The sequence below is a fragment of the Lacerta agilis genome, chromosome 2, assembly GCF_009819535.1.
Source record: "Lacerta agilis isolate rLacAgi1 chromosome 2, rLacAgi1.pri, whole genome shotgun sequence".
NCBI classification, from domain to species: Eukaryota; Metazoa; Chordata; class Lepidosauria; order Squamata; family Lacertidae; genus Lacerta; species Lacerta agilis.
In genome coordinates, this window is record NC_046313.1 from 46,857,222 (window position 1) to 46,877,484 (window position 20,263).

The 20,263-nt window shown below is 42.0% G+C and overlaps 1 protein-coding gene across 1 annotated transcript; it reads right to left on the reverse strand.

Moving 5' to 3' along the window:
* Window positions 1-234: 234 nt before the first annotated feature.
* On the reverse strand, window positions 235-19,793 carry LOC117041281 (sulfate transporter-like). Its single transcript, XM_033139884.1, has 3 exons — window positions 19,292-19,793; window positions 2,962-3,574; window positions 235-2,325 (listed from the first exon to the last, which is right to left on the reverse strand). The coding sequence occupies exons 2-3, from the start codon at window positions 3,559-3,561 to the stop codon at window positions 709-711; spliced, it is 2,217 nt and encodes a 738-aa protein (XP_032995775.1). The 5' UTR covers window positions 3,562-3,574; window positions 19,292-19,793; the 3' UTR covers window positions 235-708.
* Window positions 19,794-20,263: the final 470 nt, after the last annotated feature.

The following is a 20,263-nucleotide window of genomic DNA, read 5'->3' on the forward strand; positions in this document are numbered from 1 at the left end:
GTTTGGCAACACCCAATTGCTGCAAGCCACTGGGCATCCACGCACAACTGCTACCAGTTCCCAGGATAGCCTGCATGATCTGCATGGCAGACTTGAGAATCTGTAGGGTTGCCGATCCCACTAAAGAAAGCCATACAAAATGGCCCTGCTCCCTGCAATGCATCCACTGTAGGGCGATAGGCCTTGCATCTTGAACTCTGTTGATTTGCAAAGCCAAACTCTGAGGAACTCCTGTGTGAGACAAGCCCTGACATTGAGACCTAACAAAAACGGGACGGATGAAAAGAGGAAATAACCTAAAACAAAACTCTACATCTGAAACAGAAAATCATTTCAAACATGTTTCCTTCTTTCAATCTTTAGATCCACCATATCCACATAGTATCCGAAGGGAGTAAAATATGATTGTTGTCCCTGATTATGCTAGTGGAAACCCTTATGCCCTGGCCATGTGGAGTTAAGTGGTATATAAATTGTTGAAATGAATAATAATAAATAAAGAGGGACTGAAACCTTTGAGAAAACTACAGCATTATCATGTTGTAACCATCCTGAGTTTTAACAGCCCTCTTGAAAGCCTTTCGGCCTGCTGCAAGAAATGGAATGTCAATGTCCTTTTTAGGTCATTCACAGCTATTGGTCATGTGTACCAATCAAAATAAGTATGAAACCATTTCCCAGTCTTTGCCCATTCTGCTCTATCTAGGCCTACAGTTGCCCCTCCAGGCTGGGTGTTATTGAGGTATCATTGTCTTCTTCAGGACTAAGGAAAGCATCCCCTGTCACTTTGCTGTCCATCTGCTGAGTTTGGTGCTGTTTCTCTGCAAACTGCACAGCAGCGTGTATACTGTGGAAGGACAGCAGCTCCGTATCCTCCATCCCAGTAAGCCAGCCACCTGCCTGGAGTAGACGCCGCATGGATGGGTTGCAGTTGGCCAGCAGGACCTGGATGCCAACCTTCTTGTAGTCCTGGCGAGTCTCCTTCAGCACACTGAGGCCCACACTGTCTACAAACTGCATGGCGCCACAGTCAAGGATTAAAGTGTGCATGTCTATGGCTGGACCAGGAGCATCTGATACCGAAACCTTTGCAGCGTCTCTCTTGGTGCCCTTCAGGCAGTTAAACTTAGAAGAAAAGCAGCTTTCCTTCTTGCCCAGGTTTGCTTTCGCATCAGCCTGTCGCCGCAGGGCAGCAACCAGCGAAGGATTCACTCCTGTTTTCTGGAAAAGTGAACTTTTGAAGTAGTCCTTGTTTGCGTAGTAAAGGGAGGTGTCGAAACGGAAGATCTTGATATTTGCAATGCTGCTGATCTCTTTGTAAGTGAACTGGTCCTCGTAGATTTCAGAGTCATTCACCTTGCCGAGGAGCGTGGCTCGGGGCCTCTGGGTGCGGAAGATGATGCAGAGGAGGGAGAAGCAGACGCCTATGAGGAGGCCCAGCTCTGTAGTGATGAGTAAGGAGGACAGCATGGTGACCCACCAGATCACGGTGTCTATCTTGCTGATCCGCCACATCTTCGGGGTGTCGGCAAATTTCCGCAAGGCCCCCCTGAGGTTAACAATGGTGATCACCCCCAGGATGCAGGTTTGCAGTGAGTAGAAGAGAGGGGCAATCCACAACAACACCAGGAGCAGCACAAATGCAGATACCAGGCTTGAGATCTGGGTACAGCACCCGGTGGATTCCTTCAGTAGGGTTTTCGTCAAGGCTGCGCTAGAGACAAAGCAGCAGAAGAAAGATGGTACGAGATTCGCCATGCCAATGGCAATCATTTCTTGGTTGGCCCGAACCGGGTAGCCATGCTTCTTGCCAAATATTTCTGCCAGCGAGATAGTCATGGCAAAGCCGATGATGGCAATGGGCAGAGCATCAACTGCCAGGTTTGAAAGAAGGCTCATATCTGGTACAGTAGGCTGCTTGAAACCAGTGGGAATGGAGCCACATATTTTAGATTTATATCTCTTGTTGAAGTTGAAGAAATACGAAAGCAAGGTCGCCGCAATGACCACAAGAAGCTCCATGGGGAAAGGAGCCTTCATTTTGTCTCTAAAGTAGTTGTTGATCTCCTTCACTGGCACAATGAGGACCAAAGCAATCAGGCTGGTGACTAGGTCACAGATGTTGGTGTTGCCAATGTATCTGAATATATCAACCCACGTGAAGATAAGAGAGCCCACTCCATCATGGCGAGGGATTTTCAGTCCCAGCAGAAGACTCATTTGGGAAGTGAGGATGGTAAGGGAGGATCCAGTCACAAAGCCACTCAGGAGAGGTTCCGAAAGATATACGGATATGAAGCCCAGTTGGAAGACCCCTAGAAGTATCTGAAAGGGAAAGCAAGTTGCATTGATTAATCTGACTGGGTGAAGGTGCAAGAAGCAAATATCAGCATTTGCATTTGTTCTCTGTTACTCTCTGCCTGTTGTGAGAAAATCTCCTGTTCTTGCATTCTGGTTCATGCATATACATGTAAATCACTTGCATGAACTGGCCCCATTGTAAAGCACTTGAGCTTAGAGTAATGTGAGCTGATGTGCCCAATCTCCCAGTGGTGTTTGATCTATCTTACAGGAAAGTTATCACCTGATGCTATTGTCATGTGCGAACTAGATCCACATCTGTGATCACTCAGAAACTAGAATAAAGGAAGCCATTCTCTTTGTAACTTCATATCTAATTCCAACCAGAGTTGTATGCAAGTGGCCTCTCTTAGCCACAGAAATCGGAGGGGGGGGGGAAGTGATAGGATCATTTCACCAAACTTCTTCAAGAGATGAAGGAATTCTCCAACAGTTTCTCAGGGGTCAGGCTCACCATTAGCCATGGCAGTAGCACAGCTTCTCTTGCTTGCTCCTTTCGCAGCTGCAGCAGTAACTGTGTTGACAGGTTTGAATATAGAGTTTAAGCACCCTAAACATTAAGAGAGCACTTGTGTTGTAAGGATCAGGAAGTTATCTTACCTGGTAAAGCCCAACCAAAAAGGTTAAAGCAGTTGCCACAGTGATAGCATAGCAACTTTTGTCACAGACAACTGTCCCATTCAATGTGGCATTCACCGGTATGTCAGTCTCTAACTGGTATCCTGCTAACGTCAGTTGCCGGTTTACTGATTCCCCGACCATCAGGCAAAGGACTCCGAAAGTCCCAATGCAATTGTGGCGTGAGGTAGCCATGGCAAAGTAGATAATGACAGAGAAGAAGTTTGTGTAGAGTCCGTAAATGGGATCCTGACTTGCAAGGAGGGAGTAGGAGATGGACTGAGGGATGCCAACTATTCCAACCAGGATGCCGGAGATGATGTCCCCAAGCAGTTGTTCCTTGATACTGTAGCGGGGAAGCCACTCTACAACAGGAAACAGATTAATGAAGACACCAAGGACACTTCGTCGGTTGCACCCGGAATTATCCCTGGCTTTCTTGATGAGCTTCTTGACACTGAGACCCGGAGGTTCATGCTCTTCAAGCTTGACAGGTACATAATGAGAAGATGACTCTGGTGGTGGCACGCTTGGCATATCAATGCTCTGCTTAGGCATCTGGGTAGCAGTGCCATTCTCCATGGCTCCAAGGCAGCTGAAAGAGGGCAGCATGTGCACTATTAACTGAAGGTACTCCACTCATGCATGATTGCAATTGAATTCTTATCCAGCTAATGATGCACTGTTTCATACTGAGCAAGATTACAACCACAGCTCAGGCACAACCATAAAAGGAACCAGCACTGATAAACCTTGGTGCATAGTAGTCCAATCATAAAAGCCATTAATTGGTTGAGACATTAATTATAAGCGAAGGGCCTCTGCAGCTGCAAACATTATGCCATTATACAAAAATACTGGCCAGATATATTCACAATGACTATGTACGACACCAGATCATCCAAGTGGTTGTAGGATAATATGAAACAGGCTTTTAAATAATCTAAAACTCTCCTTTTGCTTTATCAGTCAGAAACACCTGGAATGTGAACTGACATGCCAGACTGAAGGAAGACTATTCTTGACATTTAGTGATAATAACAACAACTGGGAAGCCCCTTTTGGAATTTTTGTGTGGAAAGGGGAATGAATTAACTTGGGATGTCTGGGGTTGAAGACTGGGAAAATGTTGCCCAGCAGAATGAGGAACAGCTGGATATTACCTTGGAATACTGCTGGATACCATCCTGGAGTGAACACACTGAATATTTTGAATAATCTTTATACGCATTGTTGATAGAGAATCAGAAATCCTATTTATTTATTTCTCGCTTCTCTCTTTTTCTTTTTTATGTTCTTTCTCTTCTTGTCGTTTCTCTTTTCCCTTTGCTATGCTTTTGCTTAAGTTTTGTTTTTTGATGTCCTCTATTCTGGGTTAATGAAGGTACCCACAGGAAGGTGATGGTTGGCAGCTGAAAGACCCTGTGGGAGAGGCAGGGAAGGGAAGATCTCCCAGGGTGGGAGGCTGGGATAAGAAAGGGAAGCTCCCAGGGAGAGCTGGGAGGGTCCACCCTTTTCTATGTGAGACAAGAGTGAAGATTTTACCTCTGAGAGACGGCTTTGTATTTTATTTTATTCCCCTTTCCCCCTTTTCTTTTCTTTCTTCTTCTTCTGTTTTGTTTTTATTTTTATTTAGATTCGTTTTTATTTTATTGTATGTTGAAAAGTTTCAGTAAAATTATATATATAAAAGAAACACATTTTTAATGCCTTAGCACCATTTGGCCCATTTTTATCAGATTATTTGGGGGGGGGGTGCTCTTGGAATGATTAACATTTGCAAACAATGATAAGTAAGTAGTTATTAATAATCTGTCCTATGTAAATATTCATAGTCTTAGAGGACCTTTTTGTAATTATTAGATCTTGGATCACTTGTCTTCTATACTAATAAAGGGCAAGTGTCTCTGCGTCCAGTCCTGTGTCCGTGGGATTGCACTACTGCGCATGTGCCCCACGGACAGCCGTTGGGACTTGGAACGCAGAGGACACTTCGGGCGGGCCGGACGAAACTGTTGAAGCGGCGGGGTTGCGCGCGGGCACGCGGTGGGTGCGCGCTCGCGTGGACGTACTTCTAAGCGGCAACGGCCGTTACAAGTGGCAGCGGTGCGAGCAGTCTGTTTTTAAAAATGTTTCACCACATATGTTCTAGCGCCCGTTAATTTAACGGGTTTAAAGCACTAGTAAATAATAAATACACAAAAATAGTTTAAAGAAGTTGGCACTTGTACACAGCTTTTCTTGTATGGCTATATAGAAAACCTGCAAACCTTTTTTTTAAATAAAAGTGCAACAAATATCACTTTGGATGCTTACTTCATCTAAACATATAATACAACTCATCCCTGATCTTAAGGTCTTTCTAATAAAAAAGAATCACTAAGACACACTTTTTAAAATAAAATGTTTAAACTTCTACTGTCTGCTGCAGTAAAAAAAAGTCTCTTTTGTCACTCACTTGGAGCCACCATTATAGTGGACAGCAGTGTATACGGTATATACTGGGGGAGGAGAGACTTTTAAAGATGTGGGTGGATTGGAAAGTACTATACACATGGTAAGCAGTATTGGTATAATTCACAGATTCCCAACCCTCTTGAGTGGGGGGGACACATCTGGAAATGTAAGAACCTCATTGGCTCAACAAAATACACATTTCACAGAAGAAAAGCTGGCAATGCTCAGAACCCCTCTCTCAAAACAGCAGATAAAACACACACCCAAAGCACCTTCCCCAAAGACAAAATAGGGACAAAATGAAGACAGTGTTTTTACCAAGGACAGGTACCAGAAATCAGGCACTGCCTCTAGTAAATAGTCAGTTAGGCCTTTCTTCTCAAATGCAAATCACCTCTAGCCTTCAAGCCCACAAGCTATCTTGTCCCGGTGGGGGAAATGAAGCAATCAACCTATACAATCTCCAAACCTGCAGTGTTTGCTTCCTCCTCCTCTCGAACTGATCCCAATTCCAGCACAAGAAGACAAGTAGAATTGGATCCCCTTTTATTGCAACTCCTGCCCAGCACTCCAGAGGTATATTTTGAAAACAAACACCACTTAAATTAGAATATTTTTTTATGGGAACCTGAACTACCTATCAATTATGATTTCAAAAGTTTAAACAGTGATGGATGATAGGACTGCCATGCTCTCCTGAGCTTGTGGCTAAACAAAAGGGAATTGCTGGTGCTCAGGTGACATTTCCCATGCACCTTATTGTATCTCTTCACCAAGGGACTAGGTAAGGGATATGATAAGCTGATACACTAGCCAGCACACACGGACTCAGTCTGCAACCAGTGCTAAGCCAAACCATGGTTTAGTGCAAATGTGCAAGAGTGTGGGTCACAGCCCTTTAGATCTCATACCCAGCTACAGGAACAGGGAACTTGTGGTCCTTCAGATACTGCTGGGATTTTCAATTCCCATCAGCCAACATGGCCAATACTCCATGGTGAAGGGAGCTGTAGTCCAACAATATTGGGGGGGGAGGCTCAGGCTCCCCCACCCATGTCATACTGTAACTTGACCTGTAGCCAAGCTTAAAGCATGAAATAGCAACATACTACCTCCCTTTTCCTCCCTTGTTTTCCCCATGTCAAAAGTATTAGTTGTAAGTTTCATGGGGTAGCTCCACACACACTGATGGCAAATAATACAATCAATCACATAGGGCCAACTAAGGGTTTTAGAAGTGGTTCGTTGTAGAACCAGGGGTTTTACGTGGGGCTCTGAATTTCCATGACTTATCCATAGGGGACAGAGAGGGATGTGCAAGTGTGTGTAGGAAACTATCCAGCGGTACTAAAGGTAAGTTTTACGTGAATGTTCTGTCATTATTCCTCTGGCCCCGCCCACCATTGGTATGTCCCCACCCCAGGCTACTCAGAAGGGAGTGTAGCCCTTGGGCTGCGGAAAGGGTTTCCCCTGCTCTGTGGTCAGCATATGTTCAAGACAATCATGTTGCTCTGTGGTCAGCAATTTGACCAGAGGGTTCCTTTGAGAAGGTGTAGTGGACTGAAGTCCTGCTGCCATGGATGTCACTCTAAAACCCTCTTTTGCTCCTGAAAAGTGCAATTGTAGACCTTGGGGTCTCAAATTTCAGCAGTGCCCTGGTGTACCCTCCCACATTCCATTCTGCATAGCTATGGCACCCACTGTGATGCCAAGGCTCCATGCCTAGTGCAACTGAACCCATTGTGTTCCCCTAAATCCACCTCTAAGGAGGGGCAAGCTGGCAAACACTCAAACAGAGACAGCTTTCAACCAGCCCCCCCCCCAGTTGCTGACCTTGACATGCCCACTTACATCATTTGCACAAAGCAAGATGATCTCAGTTTCCTAAGTTCAGGTAGGTAGCCGTGTTGGTCTGACGCAGTTGAAACAAATTAAAAAATTAAAAATTGTCCAGTAGCACCTTAGAGACCAACTAAGTTTATTCTGGGTATAAGCTTTCGTGTGCATGCAAGAACAACAACTTAGTTGGTCTAAGGTGCTACTGGACAATTTTTTTAATTTGTTTGTTTATTTGAGTTTCTTAAGGTTAGGCTCAAGAATGTCTGGCACATCAGAACTATTGGCCAACAGAAGCCAACATGTCACAGATCACTCTATAAAATGTACAATAATAAATGTTTATTATTATTATTATTATAACAGTGTTCTCACGGGAGGGTTTTCACACATACCTGATCCAATAGATCAGGTATCTTCAGCCTTTTTTCAGACCCAGGACCCACTTTTAATCAACCATGCTTTTGAGGACCCATTTCTTAGTCTTTTACAATAGATTTACATGATGGTAGTGCTCCTGTTGCGGCCCACCTTGGATCATGCCAGGACCTACTTGCGGTTCCTGATCTACCAGCTGAAGACCAGTGCAATAGATTTAACTTTACAAAAGCCAGTCAAAGGTTACCAGAGTTATCTGTCATCAAGGAAATGTTTGTTTTCAGGGCAGTCTTTTAAAATACTGCTTCTGTGTAACCAGTATAAACTTGCTAAACTGTGTAGGTTTCCGTTCTGAAACAAGTTTGTGCAGCAAAGAAGCTAGGTACCAACTTGAGCACGACAAGGTGAAAGATAGGGCTCTCCTGACAAAGTGTCTTCTTCAGTGGTACGTTTGGAAATATATTTAGAACAAGCAGGTGACTCAGCCCATTAAGGCTTTTGCTCCCTGAGTTGGGGTAGTGATGAGGACAAATTTATTATTATTATTTATTGAATTTATATAACGTCCTATACCGGAGGTCTCAGAGCAGTTCACAGAACAAAATCAAATAAACAACCACAAAACATATAATCAAAATAGAAACAAACAACCCACTAAATCTCCAACCGCTGCCAAACAACCCCCCCCCCCCATTTTAAAAGGACATAGGATGTAAATTGGATCAACCAAAGACCTGATTAAATGAAGGTGCCAGGTGAACTTCCCTGGGGAGAGCATCCACAGACAGGGAGCCACTGCAGAGAAGGCCCGTTCTCGTGTTGCTACCTTCCAGAGCTCTTGAGGAGGAGGTACATGAAGAAGGGCCTAAGAGGATGATCTTAGGATCTGGGTAGGTTCATATGGAAAGAGGCAGTCCTTGAGGTATTGCAGTCCTGAGCTGTTTTAAGGCTTATAGGTCAAACCAGCACTTTGAATTGGGCCAGAAACTAATTGGTAGCCAGTGCAGTCGGACCAGGATCGGTGTAATATGCTTCCTCCGGTGAGCAACTTGGCCACTGAATCCTGCACTAGCTGAAGTCTCTGAACCATCTCAGAGGCAGCCCTATGTATAACGCATTGCAGTAATCTAACCTTGAGGTTACCAGTGCATAGATAAAGAGTAGTTAAGCTATCCCTTTCCACAAAGGAGCACCAACATACTTAGATAACAGGAGACGGGGCAGGTGCACATCTAACATACTTCCCCTGTGAACACTGACAAGTTATTTGTAGAACTTTATTTAAAACCACCACTTTTACCACCATGAAACATGTATATCATGGTCAACATTTTTGGCCTGGCGAGCCAGCTAGTTATCTGTCTCCAACCCTATAGGCCAACATCATTGTAGATCCAGCCATTCTCCACCTGCCCCACACCTGATGTCACATATTATGTCAAGTATGGGGTAGGTGGCCATGATTGGGGGGATAAATGGCACCATGGGCAAAAGATCTCTGTATCTTTGGTATCTCTCCCTAATTAAAAGCCATGAAGTTCTTCCCTTGGTCTTATGCCCATTTTATCTAGACATCTAATTGAACCTGGGATTGGCCCTTTTTTCTCCATCCCACACCTTTGTACAGAAAATGGGACACAAAGCTGAAGTTCCCCATTTAGCACAAGGCTGTAACTGTTAAGGCTCCCGTATAGCCACAAAACCCATTGGGGATGCCAGATGTCAAACTTAGGTAAGGTAATCGAGAGTGAGGGTAACTCAAAAGGCTTCTTAAGGTAAGGGTGGCATCAACAAAGTCATCTCAATATAGTCTGTTTTGTAAGTAAGGGGTAAAGCTCATATAGGCTGCTTATAGTAAAAATAGTACTATGTTGACCCATACTACTACAAACAGGATAAATAAAAGCCTAGGAGGAGCACTGCGGTCAGCTTTGCAAAGCCAACTAGAGGGTTTATGGGGCCTGGCACTGGTGTGATGTTGGGGACTCTGCTGCTGCCCTCTACAAGCAGCCATGCATGTGTGTATATCAAGCTGGGGGCCTTGAAGCCAGATATGATGTGCTTCATTTTTTTTCTTACAGAGATAAGGGAAAAGGGACCGGGTTATATCTCTCCTGAGCACCTCCTCCAGATTCCAACCCCCTTCCGGCAGAACTTCTTTCTCTTTCCTCTTCTTCTGGTTGTGGCCTGCTGCTGGCCTTCTCCACTACTCACTCAGTAATGATTCTTCCCTTAAGGCCTGGCTTCACATTACTCTTGCAGGCATCCCAGGGTGTTTTTCCAACAGAAGGGAGGTATAGAAATTTAATAATAAAGAAAAATAATACTTTGTATTTGCTCAAAGTGGGTTTTTTATATGAAAAAAATATCCAGATATGCAAAGGAAGGGCCTTCCCCAAAGGATTTTACATATATTTAAGGGACGTGGGTGGCGCTGTGGTCTAAACCACTGAGCCTCTTGGGAATTGCTGATTGTAAGGTTGGCAGTTTGAATCCCTGTGACAGGGTGAGCTCCCGTTGCTCTGTCCCAGCTTCTGCCAACCTAGCAGTTCGCAAGCATACCAGTGCAAGTAGATAAATAGGTACTGCTGCAGCGGGAAGGTAAACAGCGTTTGTGTGCACTTGGCACTCGTCGTGGTCCTCTTTGTGCCAGAAGCAGTTTCGTCATGCTGGTCACATGACCTGGAAAGCTGTCTGTGGACAAATGTCAGCTCCCTCCGGCCTGAAAAGTGAGATGAACACTGCACCCCATAGCTGCCTTTGACTGGACTTAACCATCAGGGGTCCTTTACCCTTACCTTTACCTACCTACATATATTTAAGTGTACAAAGCATCTAGAAAGCCTTGTGCATGGCAAAAGCAATATTGTCCAAATTATTAAACACCTAATATGGGATTTGTGATGTCACAGAGATTAATTAGAAGAAATTTGGGGAGTCAGTATATATGAAATAGTCCTAATGCCCACTGGGCAATAATGTTACTAATTAACTGTGCATAAATTCTGTGTCTAAGAATATTATAGACTAAGGGTGCTTCCAGATTGTCACTATTTGGGGGGTGGGATTCCATCACATCCTAGCAAATTCAGGCTGCACCATTATTTTTATGGTCGAGGATTGGTTTTCAATTGTTTTTGATGTTGTAACCTGACCTGGGAACCTGACAGTGAAGGACAGGTAAATAATAATAATAATAATAATAAGTAACAATGATGATTTGGAGCTCTCGTGAACAAACTGGCTCCCTCCCCCCAAAACTGGGTGTTTGCCATCTAACCTCTCTGTAAACAATTCGGGCTTGTCTGGAAGCAGCCTAAAGGTGCACACCCTTATTCTGCTCTGTATTTGAGCTGCATATCAAAATTGGTCATGTCACTATGGAGGTTATGCAGTTACTGAGTTCTTGATATACTCAATAGAAGAGACAACCAATTGAGAAGTACAAAAACACATTAACAGAGTTATAAAATATATTTTAATAGCAAAAATATTTACAAAGCAATCTTATGAAAATAGATACAAAATTCATTGTCCTGCTCGAGACTTTTAACAAAAGATGCTAGTATTGTATCTTAGCAGTTGGAGCTTAACATTATAGGAAACATGCTTGCGCACTCTTTGTGATTATTGCTGTTTTTTTTTTTGTACTTTGATAAGTCTTTCTCATATAAAAAAACATATAGAGCTACCAATAAAAAAAATAGCCATTTCACAAAGCCGTATTTGGTCACGATGCTACATCAAATAGCAAATTTGGTTTTTTTTAATTCCACAAGACGTTCCAACTTAGTGTTTTCTGGATAACATAGCCAAGAGATATAACCAAGAATAATAACACTTCGATATTGCATTTAATTCACATGGTGGGTATGGGTGTGTGTGTACTCTGACAGCCCTCCCACCATAATCCTTGCAGCTCTGTGATCGTGTGGTGAATGACTTAGCGTTTGTCCAGATGGACAAGAATGCAGGAGACCAAGGTAGTATCTCTCCATTTTCTTCCTATTTGCTTTTTGTGCTCACAAATGCCTGTTACTTCCTGGTGGCTCATTTGTGTAGCAGAAGTATAAGCATGGTATAAGCAACCACATACATAGTCAGACCTAACTAATTAAAACAAAATAAAAATAAAAAATCCTTCCAGTAGCACCTTAGAGACCAACTAAGTTTGTTCTTGGTATGAGCTTTCGTGTGCATGCACACTTCTGCACATGAAAGCTCATACAAAGAACAAACTTAGTTGGTCTCTAAGATGCTACTGGAAGGATTTTTTTTATTTTTTATTTTGTTTCGACTATGGCAGACCAACACGGCTACCTACCTGTAACTAACTAATTAAAGGCATCCGTGGAGAGGGAAAATACTTCCGCCTGTATTTATGGCCAGGAGCTAGTCAAAAGGGAAGGATGTAATAGAGGTTCACTTAAGTGATTTTGTATGTATAGAAACAAATGCTCAAGGCCTCAAAACAAAGACGATTTCTCGAACGATGCTCAAGGAAAATATAACATTCAAGTAAAGGAGATCTCTTTCAAACTCATGGGGGATCATTCATCTATACTTGATATGTAGGTATATACATATTGTGTCTGTGTGTCCCCCAGTTATTTGCAAAGTGATAGACTATAACTGTGTAATAAAAGTACTGTAGTAAACATTTGGTTCATAGCAGATTGCATTTCATAACAATTTTGTAAAGTACAAAGATCTAGTTCCCATCATGCTTTCTGAGATTGGCCTTATATTTTTTCTTTGATTTGGAATCAGTGCTTGAAATTTAAGGCAGGTGTCTCCTTTTGTAATTGAGTGATCTGGCGAACAATGGAAGGAGTTGGAGTGGGGCTTGTGGATTTCACCAAGAGCTCCCTCTAATTTGAGAATCTCTTAATGAGACAACTTGTCCATTTACTCCGGGGGTGGGAGAGAGACAACACAGGTTGGCTCCATTTGATCTACTGGAGCAATGCCAGAAGAACCACCATCCATTTCTTGGAGTATCATAATAAATAATGGCTGATGAAGAGCAAACAGGAAGAGGTCAGGAACAAATATCACTCAAGAAAAAGAAACCCTCTCACAAGTCTCTTTCCTTTTTCAAAAACTACCGTACTTCACAATAAAATTAGATACCAAGAAAGAAATCTATATTGTGCAATAATACCTCTCCATAAAAATAACCTAATATTTTTGTTTCATAAATATTTCACATACAACTCTTCAGTTTAGAGGGGAAGTTATCAAAATCCCATTATCTTTGATAGCATGAAGATAATGTCACACACACAATACTAAGCCATTGGAAATTTCAGAGCAAATATTTGCATAGCTCACAACTGTTCTTCTAAAATGACACATGCACACACAAATCTCTGCCATGTACCCTGAGGGGAAAAAAAATTCTGCCAGACCTTTCAACTCAAGGTATCCTATGACATGTAAGTGAATAGCCCCGTAAGTATTGGAGGGCTGATCAATTCTGTCAGAGTACAAATTCTATATTCATTTTCACTGTGGTATTTTTTTTTAAAGGAAAGCCTTGGGACATTAATTTCAGAAAGCTGTGACTGCTTAATACAGATCATTATAACATTTCACATTATGGATACTAAGCCAGTAATTTGTCTTGAATATTCCAGGTGCAAAACAAAGTTGGTTTTCACCTTAGAGTAACATTTGAATTATGAAGGGCTAATTATCTTCTAATGGTGGATTGGATGAATACTTCCCTCTTTCAGTGAGCAGAGATATTCCATAAGAACATTTCTGAAGCAGTCCAATCAACACATGTACTATATTTCAGAAAGGACATTAGTTTACTGAACACATGGTGGTTAAACAGTCTGTTCCATATTGATAACTTAGATCTGTGAGGCCTACCGGGAAGTAGCCAGTAAATGTCACAAGGCCATGGGGAAGGGTTATGTTGGTCTTAACAAAATAGAAAATTCTTTCCAGTAGCACCTTAGAGACCAACTGAGTTTGTTCTTGGTATGAGCTTTCGTGTGCATGCACACTTCTTCAGATACATGCACGCTTCTAAGGTGCTACTGGAAAGAATTTTCTATTTTGTTTCGACTATGGCAGACCAACACGGCTACCCACCTGTAACTGAAACTATGTTGGTCTTAATTCAACATAGCAAATAGACTTTGGATTGGTTCACATGCAACACTAAACCAGAGTTTGGTATTACACGACCAAATCTCAAGCTCATGGGCAGTATACCAGTTTTCCCGATAACATGTAACAACAAACTATGATTTGCCACAAACTAGGAAATAACAAATTAAGCAAATTGTTAAAGGATAGGGGCTAGCAGTAGCAGACCATTGTCCTTTGCTATGTTTGAACAGACCCTCGAGTACTGCATAGTATCTCTTTTGATCTCGTTATGATTATCAATACAAACAACTGAGCAACTGCTAGAATCTTATAGAATGTTTTGTCTAATGTCCTGGAAGACAACTGAGGATTTTCAGTAACTATTGCCCAGGAGGATCACTATATTTGTGAAGAAGAACCTGGCAGTACTATGGATATTCTGTAGAACTGGCACCACCAAAAATCAAATTTTTCATTTTTGTTCACAAGAGAGATCTATCTATGGCTGCAGTTGAGGCTAAGTCTGATGAAATCTCAGAACCCAAAGAAAGCCGTGATCAAGTTTCTTCACTTTAGGGCCCTACTTAGCCTTTTCCCTTGTTTGACTAGCACAATTTTTTAAATGAAAAATAAAACAAAATTTTAATATATTATACAAGTTACAAAATTTAGCATTTCATTGTGCAGTTTGGGTTACTTTGGTCATAAGCTCCATTACTATTCTCAAAAGTACAGAAACATCCAGGTCCTAAGGCTTAAAATGATCATCTATTATTTTGAAGTGAGATTTAATTTCACACTACTTAAGAGGCTTAGAACTTCATAGTAATAGGGCATTCCGGGCCCTTAACAACAATGTATTGTAAAGCAAAAGCAAAGCACGCCACTGGCAATCTTCCACACTGTAAAACACTAAGCACTCAAAATGAGAAAATTCTAAAACATCCCTAAGGGCCAATCCTGGAACTAACAAGGGAAACAGAGCTGCTGCTTCCTAATGTTTCCTCTTCCTGGGAATGTGTAGTGTAACACAATGTGACATCACATCACACATTGGCCACATTTGCATGTTACAATGAGTCGGGGTCCCCACCCCTTTTTACTTATCATGGTTTCTTGCAGGGTTTGGCAAGCTTTTAAGGCCTGTGGGCACATTTATAAACTGGAGAAACTGTCAGAGACACCACACTCACACCACAACCAAGCATGCGCTGCAACTTATTCCACTGGATGCAACAGAATGCTTTCTTTCAAGCCAAATATCAGCAGGGGGCGGAGACCCTGTGGGTGCCATGAAAAGCCTCTGTGGGCACATTTGGACTCGCAGGTGCTGCATTAATAACACCTGGCTTGTTGTGAATGATCAGTGTGTTGGCACATGCTGCCCAATCGCTGCCACTTGGCAGAAGTAAGAGAAAAAGCAGGAAAACTCGTCTTCCTGGTATGTCCAAACCAAAGATTGTTGTTTGTTAATCTCCCATTTAAGCCATGATTACTAGTCAATGTTAAACTCTTGCTTATTGTGGCATGTGAAAGAGGCTGATTGTGTTATGGGACAGAATGGATAAAGAAGCAAAGAAAGTTTGCCGCTCCTAATCTTTTATTTCCAGAAAAATATATACTATGATTGCAACTTATGCACGTTTTAAAATGTGCAAAATCAACTTTATGTGGTTGAAATCACACAAATGATATGCACAGAAGACAGAGAGCTCCTTCTTATGCAGGGTTTTCTTGGAACAGAAAGAGGTTTTAAACTCTCAGTCTTGCTTATGGGGATCTGGGAGGCTCTCACAAAATCCCATGGGAATTCAGATGACCCTGCAATAGCATCTCGGAGAGAGCATCCCCAGAGTCTAGTGATCAAGGTGAAGAAGAACCACTGGGGGGGGGGATGAATGCTGTCAGCTGAAACCACTTGAAATGAGCATCTTGCTAGGCTGTTCTGCCTTCGCTCCCTTCCTCTCAGGTCAAGGTGGTTCTTAAGCAGCCATCAGTTGGGGCAGGAAGCGTACAGCGCTTTGTGCAATACACTGTATGTAGCAGAATACAAAATAACATAATATAGAATCATCGATTTGTATAGCATGAATTAAGTCACAGAGCATGCCCCTTTAAAAGTGCTTTGAACTGTCCCCAAATAAAAAGATATATTAAACATAGAAAGACATAACAGCTCTATTTACTGTCACATATGTCTTTTTTTGGTAATATGCTACCCGCTGTTGTTTTTGCCAAAAAAGCAAACATAAAATGGCATTAGACACACAATGTAACTAAAAATTCTGTTTATGTGATTAAAAAGAGGAAGGGTTTCAATCAGGAACAGTTGCATGCACACTTCTGACTAAGTATTTATGCTTAGAGTCTTGTAAATGCCCGATTAAAATTAACACCGCTGTAACTTACTAAAATTGCACACATAGTTCGAGAAGTAAAATCTGTTAAGTTATTAAATGCCAGCACTTATGGTGCATTAAATACATTAAGAGCAACAGAAACTGCTATAAACAGCAGCTGTAATATGAGAAAAGATAAATTAAGAGATATTTTAAGTTTATAAGTGAAGCTCTGTGGATATTAATTTCCATAATGCCCTGCTGTTAAAATACAGAAAAGTGCTAAAAATGTAATACTTCTTGTCACTCCAGCTGGCAAAGACCATAATAGGACCTTTTGGCATCAAAAAGGCTGAAGCCTCAGCGGGAGAAATCTGTATTGTTCAATTAAAAGTTCTTCTGCTTGATGAAAACTTGCATATTGTTGAGCAGATTGTACAATCACATACACAAAATCTGGCTCTTAAAAGGGAATTGCTGCATCAAGTAGAACTCACATGCAAAACAAGGTCATGAAGTCAGGATCAACAGCTCTGATTTACACCAACAAAGCCACATTAGTTTGGCCCAGAAGCAGGAGCTGAACTTTGAAATGGGAAAAGCAGCCCTCTCTATCTTGGGATGGGAAAGGTTACCTCTATGCCAACTCTTTGAAACTAAACCATGATGCTACATGCAGATTGATAGCAAAACAAATTGAGTTCAGCAACACTGCAGATTTGAGGGAAAGTGAAGGGTCTGTCAAGCCATTCATTTTTCTAGCTGGGTTAATTCCAATATATGGTGGTCTCCTAGAATTCTTTTTTAACCCAAATCAAATCAGGACATGCAGCACACTTAACTGGGACATGTGAATCATCATAATGAAAGTAATTCCACCAATTTTATTGGCATTAATGGTGAGAGTTAAATGAAACCCATCAACTGTCCTGCTGGACTTCTTTGCTCCTAAATGCAGTATGTAAACCTGCAGAGCACCTTTATGCAGCGCTGGATTTAGGGTGGTGTGGCCGGTTCCCCTGCATAGGGCACCAAGCCAAGGGGAGAGCAACAACAACACCTCAAATTTATTTTAGGATTCTTGCTCCGTGCCTGCAGTCATGAGATTGTTGTCTATCACATGACGGTGTATGTTTTCATTCCACTGTGTGGAAAGTGACGGAGACAGGATGTTTTGATGCTACTGTGTTCCATATAGTGGGACTATTGTCCTTTGTTCTTTCTCTTTGCTGTCTGATGAGAAAGAGGAAGGAGCTAAGACAGAATGCTCCAAGTGTATATGTAAATAAACAGAGATTAGCCAAAATGCTGTGCTACTGAGTTCTGTTACGCAAACTGCAAATACTCTGCAGGTTCCCTAAGTGTGCTGATGCTTCTTGGTATCAGTTGCTGTGATGTTCGGGCTGAGGAAAGCTTTTGAAGTTCCTGAACAACAGACCAGGAGGGAGAGAACTTGCCAGTCGGGCATGTGTCTCTGCCAGGGTCCTACAAGAAAGTAGGGCAATCCTAACATTTTACAGGTATCTACACAAAGTTAGCCCCTGGTCAGATGGGTGACTTGAGTTGTGAGGGGGGGGGGCAATTTAGGGGGGGTTGCCACATTTTGCCCTTGCTCAGGGTGCCATATTACCAAAGTCCAGGCTTGATTTATGGAAGACAGAAGTACTACTGCCTTGAAACTACTTCTCATCTTAAGTTTCGGAAGTTACAGGTGTACTCTTGCATGCAATTCTCATACTTCTATACAAAGCATGGGAAACAGTCATACATATGTATATCTGTTTCCACAAAACGACTGGCAAAATGCGCTCACATCCCTTGGAGGAAAATATCTCAACTTTGGAATTCCTGTCTGCACAACTCCGCTGTTGGGAAAAGGTCACAATCCTACCTTAAACACAAAACTTCTGTATGAATTTTGTAAATGTGGTGGGAAACTACAGCAGGGGTTATATGTTGTGTATGTGTTACTTCTAACTTTTTATTACAGAGTCTCCTGAAGGGGGAGCCCCTATGACACAGAGATCAAATAACTGCTGTTTCCCTCCCCAAGTTAACAGAAATTATATTCCTATGAAGAAAAGGAAATGTTGTCACAAGAAGGAACTGTCAGCATCCACAAGTTACTTGCCTAAACCACTTTAGCCCTTTTTTAACTGGAATTAAGCCAGTCAGCTACCCAGCTTCTGCTTAAAGAGCTCTCATGAGAATCCATCGATACAGTCTATTCCCCTGCTGAAGAGCTCATACCATCAAGAAGTTCTTCCTAATGTTTCGTCTACATTCTTTTTCTTGAAATTTGAACTTCTTGCTTCATGTCCTACCCTCTGGAGGAAGAAGTCTGCTCCATTATCTACACGACAGGCCTTCATGTATCTGAAACTGGCTATCATATAACCGCTTAAACATCTCTTTTCCAGAAAAAGACACCGAACTCTTTCAATTTCTCTGCATAGGACTTGGTGACCATCTTTGCCACCCTTCTCTGGACATGTTCATTTGTCAATATCCCTAAATTGCAGTGCCCAGGAGACACCGTATTCCAAGTAATGTCTGGACAAAACAGAATAGTGCAACCTAGAACTATTTTCACCCCTTTTGAAGAAGGGGAACACATCTCCCTACCTATTTTCTTGCTCACTGGAATGATGCCTAATTGTGCCTTCAATATCTCTCTTCTAAAAATTTCTTCTCCTCCAATATGTTCTATCCATGGGATTGTACCTGGCATTTCTTTAAACTAGTAGAAATCAGAACAGCTATGTTCAGAGTCGGACACGACTGAACAACAAAATGTTCAGCTTTCCCTTTCCTCAGTCTCATGAATCCCTAATTTGTTTTTTTTTTTAATTATGCAAAATTATCCTCCCTCCAAAACAAAACAAAGCCCCTCATTGCAATTGAACATGCACATTCCCAATCCAGTATTTAAACAGCTCCACCACCACTAACACGTGATGGAAATAAATATTTAACTTAAAAGTGGCTGGAAAAGTTTTTTTATTTCATTCTCATTTGCTTATATTTTCCATACCTAACCTGCAAGAACTTGAAAACAACCAACTGATCTTATCTCTGCAAAGACATTTGGGTCATGCACAATAAAAAGTGCAAAGAAACTCTATCCTTGTAGAATAGTTTACCTTATGCATTATGTAATAGCAATTAGCTGACAAAAGAAAAAAAAAACTACTTACAAAATGTCCTGTAACCCGCTCCGATTACCCTGCAGCCACCATCCATTGGTTTTCTTAATAGAAGCGTCAGTGCTTTATTTACCAATGGAATGTCTGAGAAGTTGATTAAGTATCCATACACTATGAATGACACAACCAGAACCCTTAGTTATGAAACAGCTAACAACATGTTCTTTCCATTGTTTACAGTCCTAGTAAAGGCACTTATGATTGGCTTTAAACAGCATAAAGTTTTGTGCATTTTCTTATCAACAGGTTAGAGCAGGACACATATCCCCCCCCAGTAACTTATCAGACAGATCAAGGGGTAAGTCAGCAAGCAACTGCTCTCCCCTGAATTGTGCAGAATGATTAGCTGAAACTACAAATTTGATCAAATGGCACAAGCTTGGATCTTAAGGTAAGTGAATGGAACGAAAGTTCCCTATTCCATCTTCCGCCTTGCTACTGCCTGGGCCCCCTAAAATGCCTCTTCACAGTATCTGGGGATCCTCCTGAATAATGTGAGAGCCTGCTGAGGGAGGGGAGAATCACCTCATATTGGGCAGATTTCCAATCAATCTTAAAATATTCTCTCCTTCCCCAGCAGCCCTCAGTGCCTCGTCCACTTTGTTCAGAAAGGGCTCCTGACCCTCTGTAGATTTTTTTTTTGAAGGGACCCAATAAGCAAAATAGGACAGAAAACCTTCCTTCCATTAACTTACTGTTGTTTAGGATCCAAACCATATTTATTACTTCAAGGCGGGGGGAACCACCCAGAAAGGCGGCACTATTTTCATATGCCAAAGTGGGCTTCAAGGCGAGGTGAAAAATTGAGAACATGAAAACACTAAAAGGAGAAAGGGGTGTGACTATGAGGCACACCTGGAGTTAAAGAGTATTTGTTCTGCTTGTCTGTCACGAGAGCTTGTGGACATAATAATCCACCTTGCCTCTCACCTTCTTAATGTTGTGACCAACAGAGCAAAATTA

Coding starts and splice junctions, on each gene's coding strand:
- LOC117041281 (XM_033139884.1), bottom strand. CDS start 3,561: ATGGAGAATGGCACTGCTACCCAGATGCCTAAGCAGAGCATTGATATG. Junction 2,326..2,961: donor TTTTGGTTGGGCTTTACCAG/GTAAGATAACTT, acceptor TTTCCCTTTCAG/ATACTTCTAGGGGTCTTCCA.